At 39.2% G+C, this 17,435-nt stretch overlaps 1 protein-coding gene across 3 annotated transcripts in view; it reads right to left on the bottom strand.

Moving 5' to 3' along the window:
• The window catches only part of frmd3 (FERM domain containing 3), a 62,775-nt gene that overhangs the window by 17,739 nt on the left and 27,601 nt on the right, over nt 1-17,435 (bottom strand). For 2 of the 3 annotated variants that reach the window (XM_086314569.1, XM_086314570.1), the window contains exons 5-10: nt 15,232-15,329; nt 12,201-12,324; nt 10,317-10,404; nt 7,410-7,498; nt 5,900-5,963; nt 1,348-1,436 (exon numbers count right to left, since the gene is read on the bottom strand). In XM_086314569.1, the coding sequence (XP_086170695.1) occupies nt 1,348-1,436; nt 5,900-5,963; nt 7,410-7,498; nt 10,317-10,404; nt 12,201-12,324; nt 15,232-15,329 (552 nt within the window). Of the gene's footprint in view, nt 1-1,347; nt 1,437-5,459; nt 5,574-5,899; nt 5,964-7,409; nt 7,499-10,316; nt 10,405-12,200; nt 12,325-15,231; nt 15,330-17,435 lie in introns of all 3 variants that reach the window. The other variant, XM_086314571.1, reaches the window with a different exon arrangement.

Genomic DNA, 17,435 nt, shown 5'->3' with positions numbered 1-17,435 from the left:
GTCAAACCTTCATGTTTCATTCTATATAATTTATCATGTGAAACCAGACTCCAGTGCAGCAGAGAAGGAGCTAGAGCACAGACACACACATGTCTGCTCTCCTTCGTGCACGAGACACCATATGCTGGAAAAGCTCTGCTTGGCTGCCGTTCACAAACTCAATTCACTCTGATTTGATTTAGCGGCTCTGATGCTTGTCTGACATCCGAGCTGACATCCACTCCATCTCAGTCCGCCTTTTAGAGACACATGAGCTGCTGTCATTAGGAAGTCAGTATTCAGGGTTGTATGGGGCAAGGGCTATTTTACAAATTCATAACGATGTCTTCCTTTTGTAAGATTGTCTGCATGTATGGTGCCTCTTGATAAAATAAAGCAAGGCAGAGAGAAAAGCATGTGAAAAGTGAAGAATGCCTGCAGTTAAGAGAGAGCGGGAGACCTTCAGATTGACTGACAGTGTGGAGGAGGAAGGCCACCGTAGAGAAATCCGTCACAAAGCAGCCTCCAGTTCTTGCGTCAAACCTTTGGAAAATCTCATCTCCTCCAGCCTGACCTCTCTCCATCAAATGAGACCAGCTGTTCAGAGCCGCTGAGCCTTCTTATCCCCCTCCACGCCCACACGCACTTTGCTGTTTGGTGCCTCTTCCTTTTCTTTTCACACGGCTCATCTTCTCAGACATGAGCAAAAGATCCAACTGCTAATATCAAGCTCAGGAACAACCTTAAATGAAGAATAGCCATCTTGGTTGAGGAATGATGAATAAGTGTGAAGCTGATAGGAAAAGATGAACGGTTCAGGATCTCTTGAAGATCCTGGGTTGTTATTTTGTGCAAATTTTACATTGCAGATGTGACATCCTCTTGTGTTTTTCCATCTCGGTTGTTTTATATTCATCAGTCTGCTCTCCTCATATTCTCACTGAACTGGGATTGACAAAAAGGAGCAGATCTGTTGTGCTTGCCCACTATATTTGATTCTCGATTACATTAATGAACATAAATGTTAGCATCTTGTCTTGTCATGAACCTTGTTTCCCTTCCCTCCGTGCCAGTGGGGTCAATAGTCTTTGCAGATGAGATCAATGGCCTTGGAGCAATCAGCTGCTCCCCAGTGAAGGACGACGACATGTCCTTGCAGTACTGGGAGTAAATTAAGGAGATAATGTGCTAAAATTAAGTCGGTTTTGAAGTGAAGCAAAATCTTGGCTCGATATAAGAGCTCAAAACGTTCCTACTGGATTCGGGGTTTTGGTGTAAGCTGATCCTGCACAGTCTCAGCAGTTACAGGAAGAACTCAATAAAAATAAAAATGAATTTGTGTGCGTGTTTGTGTGTGTGCAGACGTACTTGTAAAAGGCCTGGTTCTCCACCCCGCACTTCCATAAGTGCTTACACGCTGCAGGGGTCGAGGTGTGAAATGTCAACACCAGCTTCTTCTACACAGAAAAGGACAAAGACAGAAAGAGTGACAGTGAGGATGAGAAATGAGCTTACTGGAAAAGAAAAAACTGTGAATAAGGACAAGAAAAGAGCTGAACGTAATGTGAGGGAGCTGTGCAAAATGCTGACCCACAGACCCTAAGCTGTAAGCTTGGCAAGATAAAGTCATTCGGTCACAGTGCTCAGCATTAAAAGGCAGAACATGGGTTTTTATGGACTAAGAGGAGAGATTTATTCCCGGAAACATCTAGTCTCTGGCTCTGCAAGTCTGGGAACGTGGGACGCCAGATCAATACTGTTCAGCAAAGAGGATAGAGGCAGAGACGAAGCAATGAAATCAATAACATGAGAATGAGATACTGTAACAGAATATGATATTATACCGCTATAAGTGTCTGTTAAAATAAAAAACACTTCACTGTTAAGTTGACAGCAGTGAAAGGGTCCAGTCTGTGCCCACTTCATCAGCTATATTGCGCAGCCCCCAAACTGTCACATATCAGTTATATTAGGTATGCAGGTGTGATTTACACACATGTGCTTCAGTTGCCATGTGTGTGTTCACAGGTGTGTGAAGGCGCCAGGACTGCGTGTTAATCTGCCTTTGGTCCCACTTTGGCTGACGTGCAAAAGCGTTGACTTGGATTTTTTTTGGGGAAAAAAAAGAGTTAATTGAAAAAAATCATCCACTGAGGGGAAGAGACCGAAATTGTACATTCTAAAACGTAAAAATCAACTCAGATGTCAGAAATGTATTTAACTACAATAAAGATGATGCTATTTACTCTGTGTGCCTACAGTAAAGGACCAATTAGGTTTATTAAAAGATCACAATCGTGGTTCAAATACAGCCTTTTACAGCTGCAACCACTTCTCTGCAACATGCTTTTCAGACATGCATGAACGCACAGCAGGGCGGCGTCCTACATCAGCAGAACCTATGCGGTCGTTGCTGTGCGTTCACCGGTGCGTTGTGACACCTGATCGAGTGGCAGATGGGTTGTTCAAAAACACGCTTGTTTGGGGAAAAAAGGTTTTTCTAGAACTGCTCATCCAAACAAATTGAATCAAATGGGATTTGATGTACAGTAGTTGAGCTAACCTTGAAAACTGAAGTAAGTCTTTTTTGTTCTTTACATATCACAGCTGATTATGAAACTGAGGTCCATGCACAGGGTAAGCCATGCTTGTGTGTTAGGAGTTAACTGTTGAGTCAGCCAAAAAGAAGCTGACCAAGAATTTGTGACTTTGATCTCATAAAAGTGTTTCATCTATATAACCTGCAATCAGCTCAAAGTGGGACAGGTAGGTTTGGGTAATCAGAGGAGAGGGAAGAGTGAGGAGTGACCTGCCACATGGTGGAAAATTCAGGAAACAAGCATCAACACACAAATCCTCACATAAATAAAGTACACACACACCCACACAATCAAAAGGATGAAACGGTTATGAAAAAATTGAATGAGATGAATGAGGCATGGATAGAGTTATAGATTAAGCAGCGAAACATTGCATGTTAATCTATAGTTCACTGGAAGTCAGAGGGTGAATTTGATTACATGGTGAACAAGACGGGGACGGAAGCCACAGAAGAACTGCGATCATATGAAATGAGAGCAGAGAGAACTTTTATATAACACACCAGACAAACAACACTTAATGACAATATCATGAAAAAAGAAATAAAACATGGATAAAAGGTTCCTCCAATCATAAAGTGAGGCGAGGGCAGGGCTGCGGGTAAAGGTGTCAAATTGAGGACTTAAATACAACAACGATTTGCGCTACTGTTTTTAAGATAAGATAAGATAAGATTGTTTTTACTTGTATTTACTCACCAGAGATGACTATGTTTACACACACAGAGAGAAGAGACAGAAACACAGAGATAATAGTGCATCTTCAGCCTTTCACGAGGAGCCGAACAGACAGACAAGGCAGACAGACTGACAAGTTAAGCAGCGATGAAAGAGCGGAACTGAGCTTCTGTAATGAAGACAACAGCTTTGACACTCATCGATTGGCTGATTGGTAGATTTAAGAGCAAAATGGCTTTAGCTGCAAGGATTTGCAGGTGTTTTTGAGCTGCTTCAGGCAGACTGAAGGTAAAGAGCACATCGGTTGTAAATCCTGAAAAAATAAAGTATGCAGATAGACGAGGCACTGAAACTGCTGCTCAGAATCTACCACAGCTCTGTTGGTTGATAAACATCAAGCAACCAGATGAAGCATGTGTCCCAAATGCAAGACATCCACTGTTTGAAAGTTAGTACTTGCTTTCTGTTTCAGTTTGGAGACACCATGTCATACAGTGGGGCAAAAAAGTATTTAGTCAGCCACCGATTGTGCAAGTTCCCCCACTTAAAATGATGACAGAGGTCAGTAATTTGCACCAGAGGTACACTTCAACTGTGAGAGACAGAATGTGAAAAAAAAAAATCCATGAATCCACATGGTAGGATTTGTAAAGAATTTATTCGTAAATCAGGGTGGAAAATAAGTATTTGGTCAATAACAAAAATACAACTCAATACTTTGTAACATAACCTTTGTTGGCAATAACAGAGGTCAAACGTTTACTATAGGTCTTTACCAGGTTTGCACACACAGTAGCTGGTATTTTGGCCCATTCCTCCATGCAGATCTTCTCGAGAGCAGTGATGTTTTGGGGCTGTCGCCGAGCAACACGGACTTTCAACTCCCGCCACAGATTTTCTATGGGGTTGAGGTCTGGAGACTGGCTAGGCCACTCCAGGACTTTCAAATGCTTCTTACGGAGCCACTCCTTTGTTGCCCGGGCGGTGTGTTTTGGATCATTGTCATGTTGGAAGACCCAGCCTCGTTTCATCTTCAAAGTTCTCACTGATGGAAGGAGGTTTTGGCTCAAAATCTCACGATACATGGCCCCATTCATTCTGTCCTTAACACGGATCAGTCGTCCTGTCCCCTTGGCAGAAAAACAGCCCCATAGCATGATGTTTCCACCCCCATGCTTCACAGTAGGTATGGTGTTCTTGGGATGCAACTCAGTATTCTTCTTCCTCCAAACACGACGAGTTGAGTTTATACCAAAAAGTTCTACTTTGGTTTCATCTGACCACATGACATTCTCCCAATCCTCTGCTGTATCATCCATGTGCTCTCTGGCAAACTTCAGACGGGCCTGGACATGCACTGGCTTCAGCAGCGGAACACGTCTGGCACTGCGGGATTTGATTCCCTGCCGTTGTAGTGTGTTACTGATGGTGACCTTTGTTACTTTGGTCCCAGCTCTCTGGAGGTCATTCACCAGGTCCCCCCGTGTGGTTCTGGGATCTTTGCTCACCGTTCTCATGATCATTTTGACCCCACGGGATGAGATCTTGCGTGGAGCCCCAGATCGTGGGAGATTATCAGCGGTCTTGTATGTCTTCCATTTTCTGATGATTGCTCCCACAGTTGATTTTTTCACACCAAGCTGCTTGCCTATTGTAGATTCACTCTTCCCAGTCTGGTTCAGGTCTACAATACTTTTCCTGGTGTCCTTTGAAAGCTCTTTGGTCTTGGCCATGGCGGAGTTTGGAGTCTGACTGTTTGAGGCTGTGGACAGGTGTCTTTTATACAGATGATGAGTTCAAACAGGTGCCATTCATACAGGTAACGAGTGGGGGACAGAAAAGCTTCTTACAGAAGACGTTACAGGTCTGTGAGAGCCAGAGATTTTCCTTGTTTGAGGTGACCAAATACTTATTTTCCACCCTGATTTACGAATAAATTCTTTACAAATCCTACCATGTGGATTCATGGATTTTTTTTTCACATTCTGTCTCTCACAGTTGAAGTGTACCTCTGGTGCAAATTACTGACCTCTGTCATCATTTTAAGTGGGGGAACTTGCACAATCGGTGGCTGACTAAATACTTTTTTGCTCCACTGTATATTGTAGTTTATCTTTGTTAGGGATGCGGTGCAGTGAAGGAGTCTAATATTTGGGCCACAGTCAGCACATAATGTGAATTAGGAGGTTGTAACACACCCACCATCCTGTTACAGTGAATCCTGCCTGTTAAGGAGATCTGAAACAGCGACACACATATACAGTGTGTGTGATGGTGGACAGGATAACAAACAGTACAGTCACTTAGCACATTTATCTGACAAAACCATTACACAGATGAGGATAGGGGGAAAGGGGAGGGAGAAGGAGGAAAGAAGGAGGAAAGCGAATGAAGGACGTCCGTTTTGCTCAGGGTTGGCAAACAGTCACTAACACACAACTGATCTTAAATTCTGCAGTCTGACTGTGCAACATTTGCCTTTGTAATAAGTAATGAACACATGTTAGAAGTTTATATCTAACAAGTCAGCAGGATGTTGATTACTTTGGTGCAAAAATGCACAATTCATCACCAGGACATGGAGGAAACTGCACATCTCACTTGAGTCATCATTTTTAACCTTTTAGAGACACCTCGCTCACCTCTTTCTGAATGCCAATGACGTAAAAGGTTTTTCCTTCAAACTTCAGCTTGCTAACGTCAGCCCTGCAAACAAACACAGAGTTAAGACTTTGAAATATCTGCACATGAGAGTTAAATATAGGCTAAATGCTAAACTTAAAGCTTTAAGTACATTTAAAGTTCTGCTGTCATTGATTGTGTCATTGTAAAGATGTCTTCACAAGAAGCCACCCAAGCAACACAAGTTCCAGTTGCTGAAGTCATAGAGAAAAAATGCCAGTTAAAAGAAATATTGGGTTAAAAGAAACTTTGATTAAAGGAGCAAATGTATATTTGTACTATGGTTGGCCTATAACTGTTAACCAGGTACAAGTAGAGCAACTTAGAATAGTACCTTTAGGTAGGCAACCTCCTTAAGACCAACAAACAGCATCACAGTCTGAAGTGATTACACTCACTCTCAGAAAGTTTGGTAGGATTTGCAAATAACTGCAGCCGAACAGATTGGCAACACATTGCAATCAATCTGCGTAAGTCTGCACTGATGAGCAGAACTTGCTTACAACGCATCTCTTAGCAACAGAGGACTTGACTCAGCTGGTTGTCAGCTGGTTGTATTCTTTATATATTTCTATATAAAACTAAGGTTGCTAAGCGCCTACGTCATTTTGCCATTAAATCGCCATCTATCGCCATTTATCACAGTTATTCGCTGTAGTATCACAAACAGATTGCAGGTAATTGCCAACGTGATGCCATTCATTGGCAAAAGATAGCAGAGTTCCTATAAAGCTGCAACTATTTTAAACGCGATGACTTTGCAAATTAAAGTGCAAAGTTCATTGCACTGCCATTTGTTGGGCTGCGTTCATATTCTTTTTAAAAAATTTTTTACACACATAGCTCATTTCAAAAAATATTGTGTGTTTTTATCAGTTTAATTACCAATGGTGCATAGTTTAAAATAACACTATCAATTCTTATTACTTTTGATAGATAAACTACATTTTTCTCCTTATTCTTATGAACTTTTGTTTAAAACTATGAATATGGAGGTACTACAACTGCTGCTTAAGGAAAGCATGGCTATAGGAAAGTGTATTTTAACACTCTGTAGCAAGATAATCTTATAGATGTCATGTTTAAATAAACAAACGGTTCTGCCTGCAAGGAAAAGTTAGAGATGATTATTTTAATTTGCTTCTAATAAAAATTATAAGTTTAGCAATACTTCAGCGATAAAGCATAAATATAGAGTTTTCTGCAGTTAGCTTTGTTAGTGATTAGACATTTAATATTTATGTTTAATGATTGACAATTGTGGCTACACATTGTAGTGGTTTGCTTTTTTCCCAGCATACAAAAGACTCCCAGTTCGAGACTGGAGACGGTAATCCGTTAAATGCTGTGAAGGGAAGGGCGTCTGGTGTAAGAATCTAACAAATCAAATATGTGGAGCCTTCTGCTGTGCTGACAACCTGTGATTAAGGGAGCAGCCAAAGGAAGCTTTTTACAGGTTGATGTTTTTACCATTTGAGGAGGTGAATCCTCTTGTTTCCCTGGAAGACCACAAAACCTGTGGCTGTGAACCCAAGAAAGGCAGTAGAGCCTGTAAAGTCCTGAAAAAAACACATATCACAGCATGTAAGGCAAGTGGACTATCTATGACCTCATTGGTTGATGCACAAAATCCCATGTTTGTCATTAAACTTTTTAATTAATCAAGAACAAGGCAGTTAAAATACCGACTGATGGACTAAATCTGATGTAGTGAGGAAAAATCAAAATAATAACTTCCACATCATTAATCATCAGTAAATCTCTAAATTTGTATTCATCTTTATATATCTGTGTAAATCCCTCCCTTTCCCCTGTGTGCTTCCCACATCTTAGTGCTTACTTACTTTATCTCCATAGATCTGCATGTGCATGATAGTACAGTACTCACAGTAACAGCTATTTCCAGCAAACTAATTTAACCCTTTAAGACCTACCATAGAACCAAGTTCGCCAGAGCTTATATTATATTTTTACATGCTGTGGAGCCATTTTTGGGAGCATTTCAAGTTGCTATACATCAATACAACCATTATAGCCCAAACTTTAATAATATGTCTGCATTAGGTGCATAGTAATTACATAAATTGCAAAAAAGTGCAATAAACTACAAAAAAATTGAAACTCGTTTTTGTTTTTTTAACATATATTTCTAGTTAGAGAAATTTAAGAGGCTTATCCCTCAAAACTGTAAATACAAAAAAGTTACACAAACTAGTTTCCCACCACAGGAAATTTATTTTGAGTGTCTTCATAGTTTTATTTTTGAAATACACCAATTTTTATATACTGCAGGAAAAACGAAAATAAATATTATAGTGCAAATTTGCAAAATAACAGCATATGCATCAAAATAAACTATTTCCAGCAGTGCAATATGAGTCTTAAGCATCCCAGAAACGACACAGAAAGTCATAAAGTCAAACATAACTTTTTAAAACACATAACAAGTAAAACACAAGCTCATAAGGCCCCGATCGTAAAAAACTACATTTCCGCAAAATGACGTCACTTCCGGTTTCTGGCAGGTCATGCGGTCATGTGATAGTTCTCGCTGATGGACGTAGGAAGTGTTACAAACAGCTGATGGATCGGCGAAGCGTGTTTCTGGAATATCATGTTTTTGTTGCTGCAAGTGATTTTTATGCAGTTTTTGCAAAGCTATATGTGGAAGGAAACTGTGACCTAGGACAAGCTGATGGCATAAGATGTAAGTACAACTCCTCCAGTTTCATATGCAAAAAAAATTATTGCGCTAGCTTACTTGGTTGCAGAGCTACCGGGATTTAAAAATAGTTACGCAAAACAGAGCGTGCCCGCTCCGATCGGCTGTAAAGGGTTAAAAAAAGCCTGCCAGACAAGAGTGGAACAGATAAAGGGGATCCTTCCCACTAGACAGAATTTAAATATCTTGTTAATCTGCTTTGTATCCTTTGATTTGTCTGTTCACAAGAGGATGTCCCTATTTCACACTTCAGCTTGGCAGAAGATGAACAGAAAGGATGAGAGCGAGCCATGAGCAAGTTGTAAAATATTGTTTTTCTTTATCAGATGCAGTCTGTTCAATCTATTGGGATAGCACAAGAAACAAAGAAACAAGTAACAGGAGAATGAAGCAGAATAGCAAGTGTAACATATCTGATAGTACAGTTTAGTTTTAGCAATTTAAAGCTGAAAGACAAATCAATGGCACTGACTAACCATGGTGGTCTCTGATCAGTCAGTGAAGTCACTGTGTCCTCAGAACAGTGGCTTCTTTATGGACCTAGTTTATTTAGTTTTCAAGGAGGGAACATTAACTAGCTGGCTTGGATGTGATAGCGTAAATTGCACATAAGCTCTTGGCCTTAAATTATTTCCTAATCTGCTTGGAGCAAGTATGTGAGGCCAGGTAGACAGGTGCTATAATGCGACACGCCACTGGATGGAGCTGTTTCTTTTTTGAGCAATAGAGACGTTTACGGAATTGCTAGCTTGCGTTGGTGCAACACGTGTGTGCAACGGTGTTTTCGTGTAGTAGTAGTAGCAGTGGGTTACCAGTGTGGAGAGCTATTAATTGGTGACAGCTGTCGGCAAAATATTATTTTCTTGCAAAACCTCCATATTTTCATCTGGACACTTACTTAATCTGTGTCCTGGGCTGGTTAATTTTGCCAGCTGCACAGCTGGTGTGATTGTCCATAAAATACAGTATGTACCATCTGTCTATAAGGTCACAACAAATTGCACAGGCCCAACCATAGACTGTGTGCAAAAGAGATGAATGTAGCTTTTGCATCTGAAAAGTTCATCCAATGCATAATTGCCTTAAAACGTGCATAGTTTTTAATGGCCAGCAGGGGGCGCCTCATGTTGGTGCAAAAACACTTCTGGGTGTATACAAGTCTTTGGGAAAACAGCCCTTGGCTCTCTTGCTCTGTCAGCTCAGCAAACCCTTTTCTCGTGACTTTATGAGCTCAACCCTTAGTTTAAGCTTGTACTTAATAAAATATTACTTTCTTTTCTAAAAACTTATGGTCATTATTAAAATGGGAAAACTATACTCACTGGCTGTTGAGCTGTACATCTGAAATTATTAGTCAATGAATGTGTGGTTTCACAGCACTAGCTTTTTAGATGGCAAAAATACTCACCTCAAAGCTTTAGAACGGGAGCTCACTAATCAACATATGACACGGTGGCTACATCCATCTTTTATATACAGTCTATGGAACACGCAACACCCTATGATGACGAAATCACACGAACACAAGTGGATACGCACATGCTTGTGTGCATGGAAAGTATAACACCCACATGAAGCCATCTGTGTGGAAATCAGTGCGTAACCCATTATGTGTAAAGCTACTGTGTACTGTATATATTCTCCAGTTACGTTACCTTGCATGGGTGAGGGTCGACTCCATATGTTTCAAGACTGTGAGCCCTTTGGAGCATGTTCAGCTCTGCTAGTTCAGCACACTGGCCCCTGATAGAAAATAGAGGAAAGGAGAGACCCAACTTTATACACTGACAGACTGAAGAATATGTTATTAAGGTGTTCCTATGTTGGATTACTTTCAATTGGATTTCACTTAAATGTCGGATACAACCAGATAGAAAATCAATACATGCAATTATCTTATTAGAGTTTTGAGATTTAAAGGTCAATATCTAGGGAGTTTGGTTGTGAACAAATTTGCGTTGACTTTTTATTCTAAGGATTGCTATTTTTTCTCCAGAAAGAACAGCACTAACCCTCCACTGCTAGGCTAGTTTCTTTTACAAGGACAAGGTTGCTTGTCGTACTAAGTCTACAGTATTTAGACAATATCAGTTTAAATAAAAGTATTACAGAATTTTTAACCAATTAAAGTGAGTACACTTATCTCTTATTATTATAAAAGGAAACAGTCATAACAAACCAGGCAAAGGGGTTGTGGGGGGGGCGGGGCATTAATGCTTTACTTGCTCATTAGTCTAAGTGCTGAAAATTAGGAAAATGAGTGTGGTACACTGGTTCACTTCAAGACTCCAGACATATAAATCAACTTTAAAATTGCACACGCATATATTGGATCTGTCTGTGCAGATAAAGGAAAGCATAAAAACCATTACAGAATGCCTGTGGAAATGTAGCTTGCAGACAGAGTGCTTCCCATTCAAAAATCACCTGAAGTCTCTGTACAGCTCAGTACTGATCAACATGCTGTTAATCCTGTCAGTCGTACCCATCGGGCCAGACAGAGGGCACTTGGCATCATCTGCCTCTGTGCTGTGGGAAATGAAGGATTTGTCTTTGATGTTTTATAATCACTGTTAAGTGTGACGGTCACGACATTATTAATCGCTGCAGCAACACACAAACAACCCAGGAGAGGGGATTTATGTATACAGTACTGCATGTAATGTAGAAACTTATTCTGTACCTGTAGAGTACATAGTCAATCTACTGAGTACATGCTTTTTTAATGACTCTTTACTCAAACTATTCTTTATTGCAGAACCATTTTCCCTTCAGGAAAGGTAATCACATGGTTGAAAAGAGGCGAATAAGGGTTCAAAGATACAGTTGTGGTACCCAGAATGCCTAGCTTTTGTTCATATGCAAAAGAACACAAGACGATCAAATTTATCAGGGATGAGTGATTTTCATCAAAATTTAAATTCTGTAGTAGTAACAAGCAAGGTGTCTAAACGGAGCATGAAATAAATAATTCATGCTCATTCCTCTAAGCTAATGGATGTTTTTATTTACTTTCAAACAAATCTCGACTGAGAATACCTTCTCCAGTGCAATGAAGCTTAAATCTCTGGGTATCACACAATTCTGTGTCTAACCAGAAAGAAAGGCAGCATTTTATTGTCTGCTGTGTAGACAGTTGTCTCAGCAGCCTGTTTTAAAACACAGATCACAGGAGTGAGCATAGCACCTGCCACCAACATCAAACGGTACAACAATAAAAAAAGTACTGGCGGCCGCTAGTGCTATCCCTCAGCCTCCTAGTAGATGCACCTATGGTATAAATGTGCAACTCCTTCATCACCTTGTTATTGTGTTCTCAAGATCTTCAAAAAAGTAGCTGCGCCAAAGCTCAATTAATTCAAAAATCCTACATTGCCTTATCATCGAGTTATCACATTCACAAACTTGGCTGTACACACTGCCTGTCTGCCTGGCGAGGTGATAACAATACCCCCAAAAAGCCCACAATAGACCAAAAAAGCCTTCTCCAGACAAACAGCAAAACCACGAGACAAAAAATATATATATTAGTCTTTCACCTGAGCTCATTCTTGTGAATTTCCATTATCTTCCTCTCCAGTTTGAGGGATTGTTTAGGGAACAGCTTGAAGTCTCTGATGTAGTCTGATGGGTGCTCCTCTGGGTCATAGTCCCCAAGCTCAGCTATAAAGAGAAAGGGTGATTTCAGTAAAAATATTATCTGAAAATAGGTCAAATACATCAGGAAATGGGTATACATTGTTTGTTAACTTATTGAAAGAACTAATTTAACACACCTTGACTGCATATATAGTATGAAGCTACAATTAGTAGTCATGTTGCTCAGGTTAACATAAAAACTGCATTGTAAAGCAAAATTAAATAAAGAAAGATGTTTTATTTTGCAAATAAGCTTTACTCAACTTGAACGTTGCATATTAAGCAAGCTTATAATTTGTAACTTTAATTTTATAGTACTTATTCCATTTACATGCAACTGCTTCTATATTTATATTGTAGGATTGCAAATGGCTGGGTCAGAACAGTTATAGACTGCAAGCTATTATTAGGCATGGTCACATGCCTGTTTTGTATTTGTGTGTAAAGTGTTAGAATAGCTGTGACACCATGAGTGCAGCGGGTGGCTGGACTAACGGCTATGGTAAATGGCCTGTATTTGTATAGCGCTTTACTCAGTCCCTAAGGACCCCAAAGCGCTTTACACTACATTCAGTCATTCACCCATTCACACACTGGTGATGGCAAGCTACATTGTAGCCACAGCTGCCCTGGGGCGCACTGACAGAGGCGAGGCTGCAGGACACTGGCAGCACCGGGCCCTTTGACCACCAGTAGGCAACGGGTGAAGTGTCTTGCCCAAGAACACAATGACCGAGACTGTCCGAACCAGCAACCTTCCGATTACAAGACGAACTGCCAACTCTTGAGCCACGATTGCTCTAGCTACGACCATATTAACAGTTAGGGTTAAAAAACTTCCAGTTTTCCCCCACAGAAAAATAGAAAGCTCATATAGCACCAAGTACAAAATGCCCGCTGTAATATTAAACAGCTTTGTATCATCAGCAAATTTCCTGGTTGCTCAAATTAAGACAAAGGCCCAAAGACAGATCTTTCCCTTATTAATTTTTTTTATTTCCACAGAATAAGATACTTATGAGCAATTGACTCAAATAACAGATCATTGTTGTGCTCATTGAATCCACTAATTTATTTTTTTAATGATATCTTAATTAAGTATCTTTATAAAGGTTTAATCAAAAACTTGCCTGGAGTTTAATTAAACAATAATCCTCAAACTATTCCCCAGCTCTATAATCAACACCCTGACAAAGTAGGACAGAGACCTGTCGTAGTTAATCAGAGCAGCCAATGATACACTGCAGACATGCTCTGTTTTGAGATAAGTGAACCAGTCACACTCTCTTCTCTGGGGATATGAGCCAATCAGAGGGTGTTAGCACAGTTCAAGGATTTGTGTATGAGCCACAAGGGTTCATTTATATGATAAAGCCCAGCTAATTCTTTTCTTAATCCATATTAAAGCAAGTGGCTCTGCGCTGTGATTCAGCATTAAACGGTTACGTTTAATTGACTGTAGAAAAAAATCTCTTCTATTCCTTTTCCCAGTAGTCCACATACATCTACTTTTTAAAAAAAAAAGTAGGATAATGACAGTGTGATGCTGTGAAATGCAGCCGGTTAATGAGGACAAACTTAGTCAAACAGGGGTTAGACTGTGGTTACACAGAGGTTGGATGAAAGTTCAGTTACATTTGATATAATTAGGTAAGATCATTGTTTGGTTCAAATACACAGTTAAGCACATTAAATTAACTGAGTGTTGAATTTTACCCAACACAGTGCAAGAGGATGCTCAAATTTAAAACTATAATTCTGTAACGCTAGATTAACAGACTGCGTAACTATACATAGTAATGACAGTTAGCTGAACTTTTTAAATGCTTGAATAAGACAAGTATTTATAAATCAGCAAAATGTAAATAAAAAAAAAAGCACATGGGTATTTCAGAATAGAAATCTTGAATTAAACAAACTTAAAACATCACTTTGACTTATAAAGTTATTTCAGTAACCTAAAAGAGGTATTTTACTTTTAGTTGGCATCATTTTTAAATTTCCTAAACGTTTGTTCTTTGCAATGAGCTTGTTTATTCAAGCTTAATGAAGAAAATGATAAACCTGCAAACATGTGGACTACAGTTGATATATCTGATTTTACATGTTAAAATTGTGTTTGTCAGTGATTTTCTATAAATGACATTAAAAAGCACTGATGATAAAAACATCAGATAGACAAACTAGCATTAGATAGTGTGGTGTTGGTGGGTAGTTGGATATTTACAATCAATAAACAGTATCTCCTCCACCTCACCCCCACGGATAATGTCAGATGGCCTACTCTCACTGAGGTTTATTCCTGCTAAAAGGGAGTTTTTCCTTCCCACTGTTGCCAAAGCCCTTGCTTATATTGGGTCATATCATCGTTGAGGTTTTCTCTATTTTCTTGGTATTATCTTAGTGTTGTTGTGATTTGGGACTATATTCAAATTTTGATTTAATTTAATTTATTTAATATTTAAATAATATGGATTAAATAAGGAAATAAATGCATTTGCAGGCACAAACAGTGATTTGTTAGTAGTTATTTTACAGCTTGTGCTTTCGGACTTCAGCTGATTACTTTTGATTTGAGGCTACAGACTACAGATTTCATTGTCAAGAGTCAACAGCTCAGGCACCGTAACTCAAATTTGTAATTACAGTTTCTTAACTTAATTTGATGTGTTCATTCTATTCAAATTATGAAGCACTTTGCAAATGTGCATTCTGGAAAAGGCTAGAAAATATTATCCTTATTCTTATTCTTATTACAGCCACAACCCAAGCAGCTCAGTCATTTCAGTAATAGCAGCCCTTATAATTTACAAATTAAATTGTGTAAATGTATATGTGTGATTTTCATTTAAAACTCCAACATGTCACCAAGGATGTAATTGTGAAATATTGGCTACATCTCTAATACATCCACTATGAGTAAGTCCTCACCCTGTATGATGCAGGCTCCCAGATATGCAGCTTCAGCAAAAGGACACAGTAGACGACCATGATAGATGTCTCTCTTCAACTGAAGGTACAGGAGATACCTGGATGCACATGCATGCATAAAGTTACAGAAATAAATTCTTATAGCATAAATACACATTTTTATTTAAAATAAATCAAATAAATAAAAGACGTTTAATTACAATATACTATATAAAGCCACTGCTCACATTATGAAGGGGAACCAATACCCCGCTTTCACAATTTCTATTTCCAAATAGTTTGGATGAAAATTCACCACCCAATGAGAAAATAACAATCTGAAACTGTTGCCATGGTAGTTAAGGAAAGTATAACTATGGCAACATACATCTTCACCAGCAGAATGTGGTACTTTAGCTACTATGGAAACACCTTCAGTGCTACTGACATGCAGACTTGTCTCGTGTTAGCGTGAAGACAAAAAAAAAGTGGGGAACAGATGAGTTTCCAGTTGGGACGTCACCACTGAGTCAACTGACTCATCAAACTTGTTTTTCATTGAGGGAAAGACACAGGAGAGGCAAAGCATAAAAGATTGAATGGAGCGAAAACCCTGCTGCTGTAGCTAAATAGTTTTATTTATAGAGTCAGAGTGCTGCTGACCCTATAAATAAACACCATGATCTACATTTAGATAATTTTTCTTTCTTTGTGCTTCCTCTTATTTTAGGACATTGAGTCAGAATGTCTGCGTACACAGATTTGCTTTTCAGGTTTCTTAAATGACTTAAGCATAGAAAAATCCAGATTAAGATTTGGTGCACACTTAAACACAGAAATGATGTCGTTATTCTGCATGAAGATAAATGTCCGAGATCAATTTAAATTCTACAAAAAGAGCACCTTTATATACTTTAGTTTGCAAGTATGAATGAATAATGTCAATATAGTATAAATAATTGACAAAACATGTCAAACTTCTTCATGTGAGTGCATTCTTTTACACAAATAATGTTAAAATTACTCATGTGTGTTATATTGGCTAGATAAGTAATATAGTCAGCCTGACTCTGTAAAATCCTTAGATAACGAGTAAGTGCTGACTTTGCCCTTTAATTCCAGCACTGTGAAATATTTGTGTATGAAAATGAACAGAGACACACAGTCAGCATTTGGTGAACTCTGAACTGCATATTTAATTAAAAACAAAAAAAAGAAGTCCCTATGCACTTTTCTGCCGTGCTAAAAACTACACCTGTTAGCAATTAATATCTGTAATGTGAGGTACCAAACACCTAATACCATAATCAATAATTACAGATCTATAGAACAGTGGGTTAACTTTTTCATCTATCTTCAATAGTGCTTCATATACAAGAGTTAAAATTACATCTTGCAAACTGGAGCAGGCACATTTTACCATTAAAAGTTTGGGGATTTTGATGATGGGAAAAAAATTGCTCCCAGACATAACTCCATATTGAGAACTCGACAGGATTTTATTACTGACTGCATTTCCTTCTGAACTTTTCCGACTCATCTCAACTTCATCTTCCACTTCAAACTTATAAGTAGTGTGCCAGTGTGATGCTTTTCCTTAGGACTCTAAGAAGAGGTTGTTTGTTTCTTTAGGACACGTGAATGAACAGAAATGGACACGCAGCTCTTTCAGAGGGAGGAAGAGCTAATAAATAATACATCTGGAGAAAAACTGAAGCAGAATTCAGCTAAGTTGAAATTAGGCAAGAAAAGAGGGATAGGTTCCAGAAATATCTCAAGACAAAAATATAGGACAGAAAGACGCGGAAACGTGACTTGAAAGGTGTGAAGAGACACCTGAGGGTGGAGGGGGAGATGACAGTGAGGAAGAAGAACGATCGACAGCAGGAAGGGAGGAGACACTGGGGCGGAAAGACAAAAAAAAACAAGCGAAGGCAGAGAGGAAAAAGGATGGAAGTGAATGGATGGAGGAATTGAAGAGAAAATTAGGACTGATAAAGAGAAGCAGAGTTGGTAAGACGTAGGGCAGAGAACACAAGTCCCTGCTGGGTGAGTGTCTCTAATTATCACCGCGCCTGAGAGAAGCTTTGTGTGTTTGGCTCTGTTTTGGCAGAGGTGGCGCTGGTGGTGGAGCAGACTCTCTCCAAATCTTTTATTTAGTTTGTTTACTTATATAGTATCTTCATGGGCTCATCTACAGTTTTGAGAGCCTTCACTGTCACGGT

The sequence above is a fragment of the Aulonocara sp. 'chitande type north' Nkhata Bay genome, linkage group LG12, assembly GCF_057382095.1.
Source record: "Aulonocara sp. 'chitande type north' Nkhata Bay isolate Kocher_YH1m ecotype deep benthic linkage group LG12, A_spYH_male_GT1.1, whole genome shotgun sequence".
Lineage (NCBI taxonomy): Eukaryota > Metazoa > Chordata > Actinopteri > Cichliformes > Cichlidae > Aulonocara > Aulonocara sp. 'chitande type north' Nkhata Bay.
The sequence above is the reverse complement of the archived record's forward strand: the minus strand, read 5'-3'. Positions and strand labels throughout refer to the sequence as shown.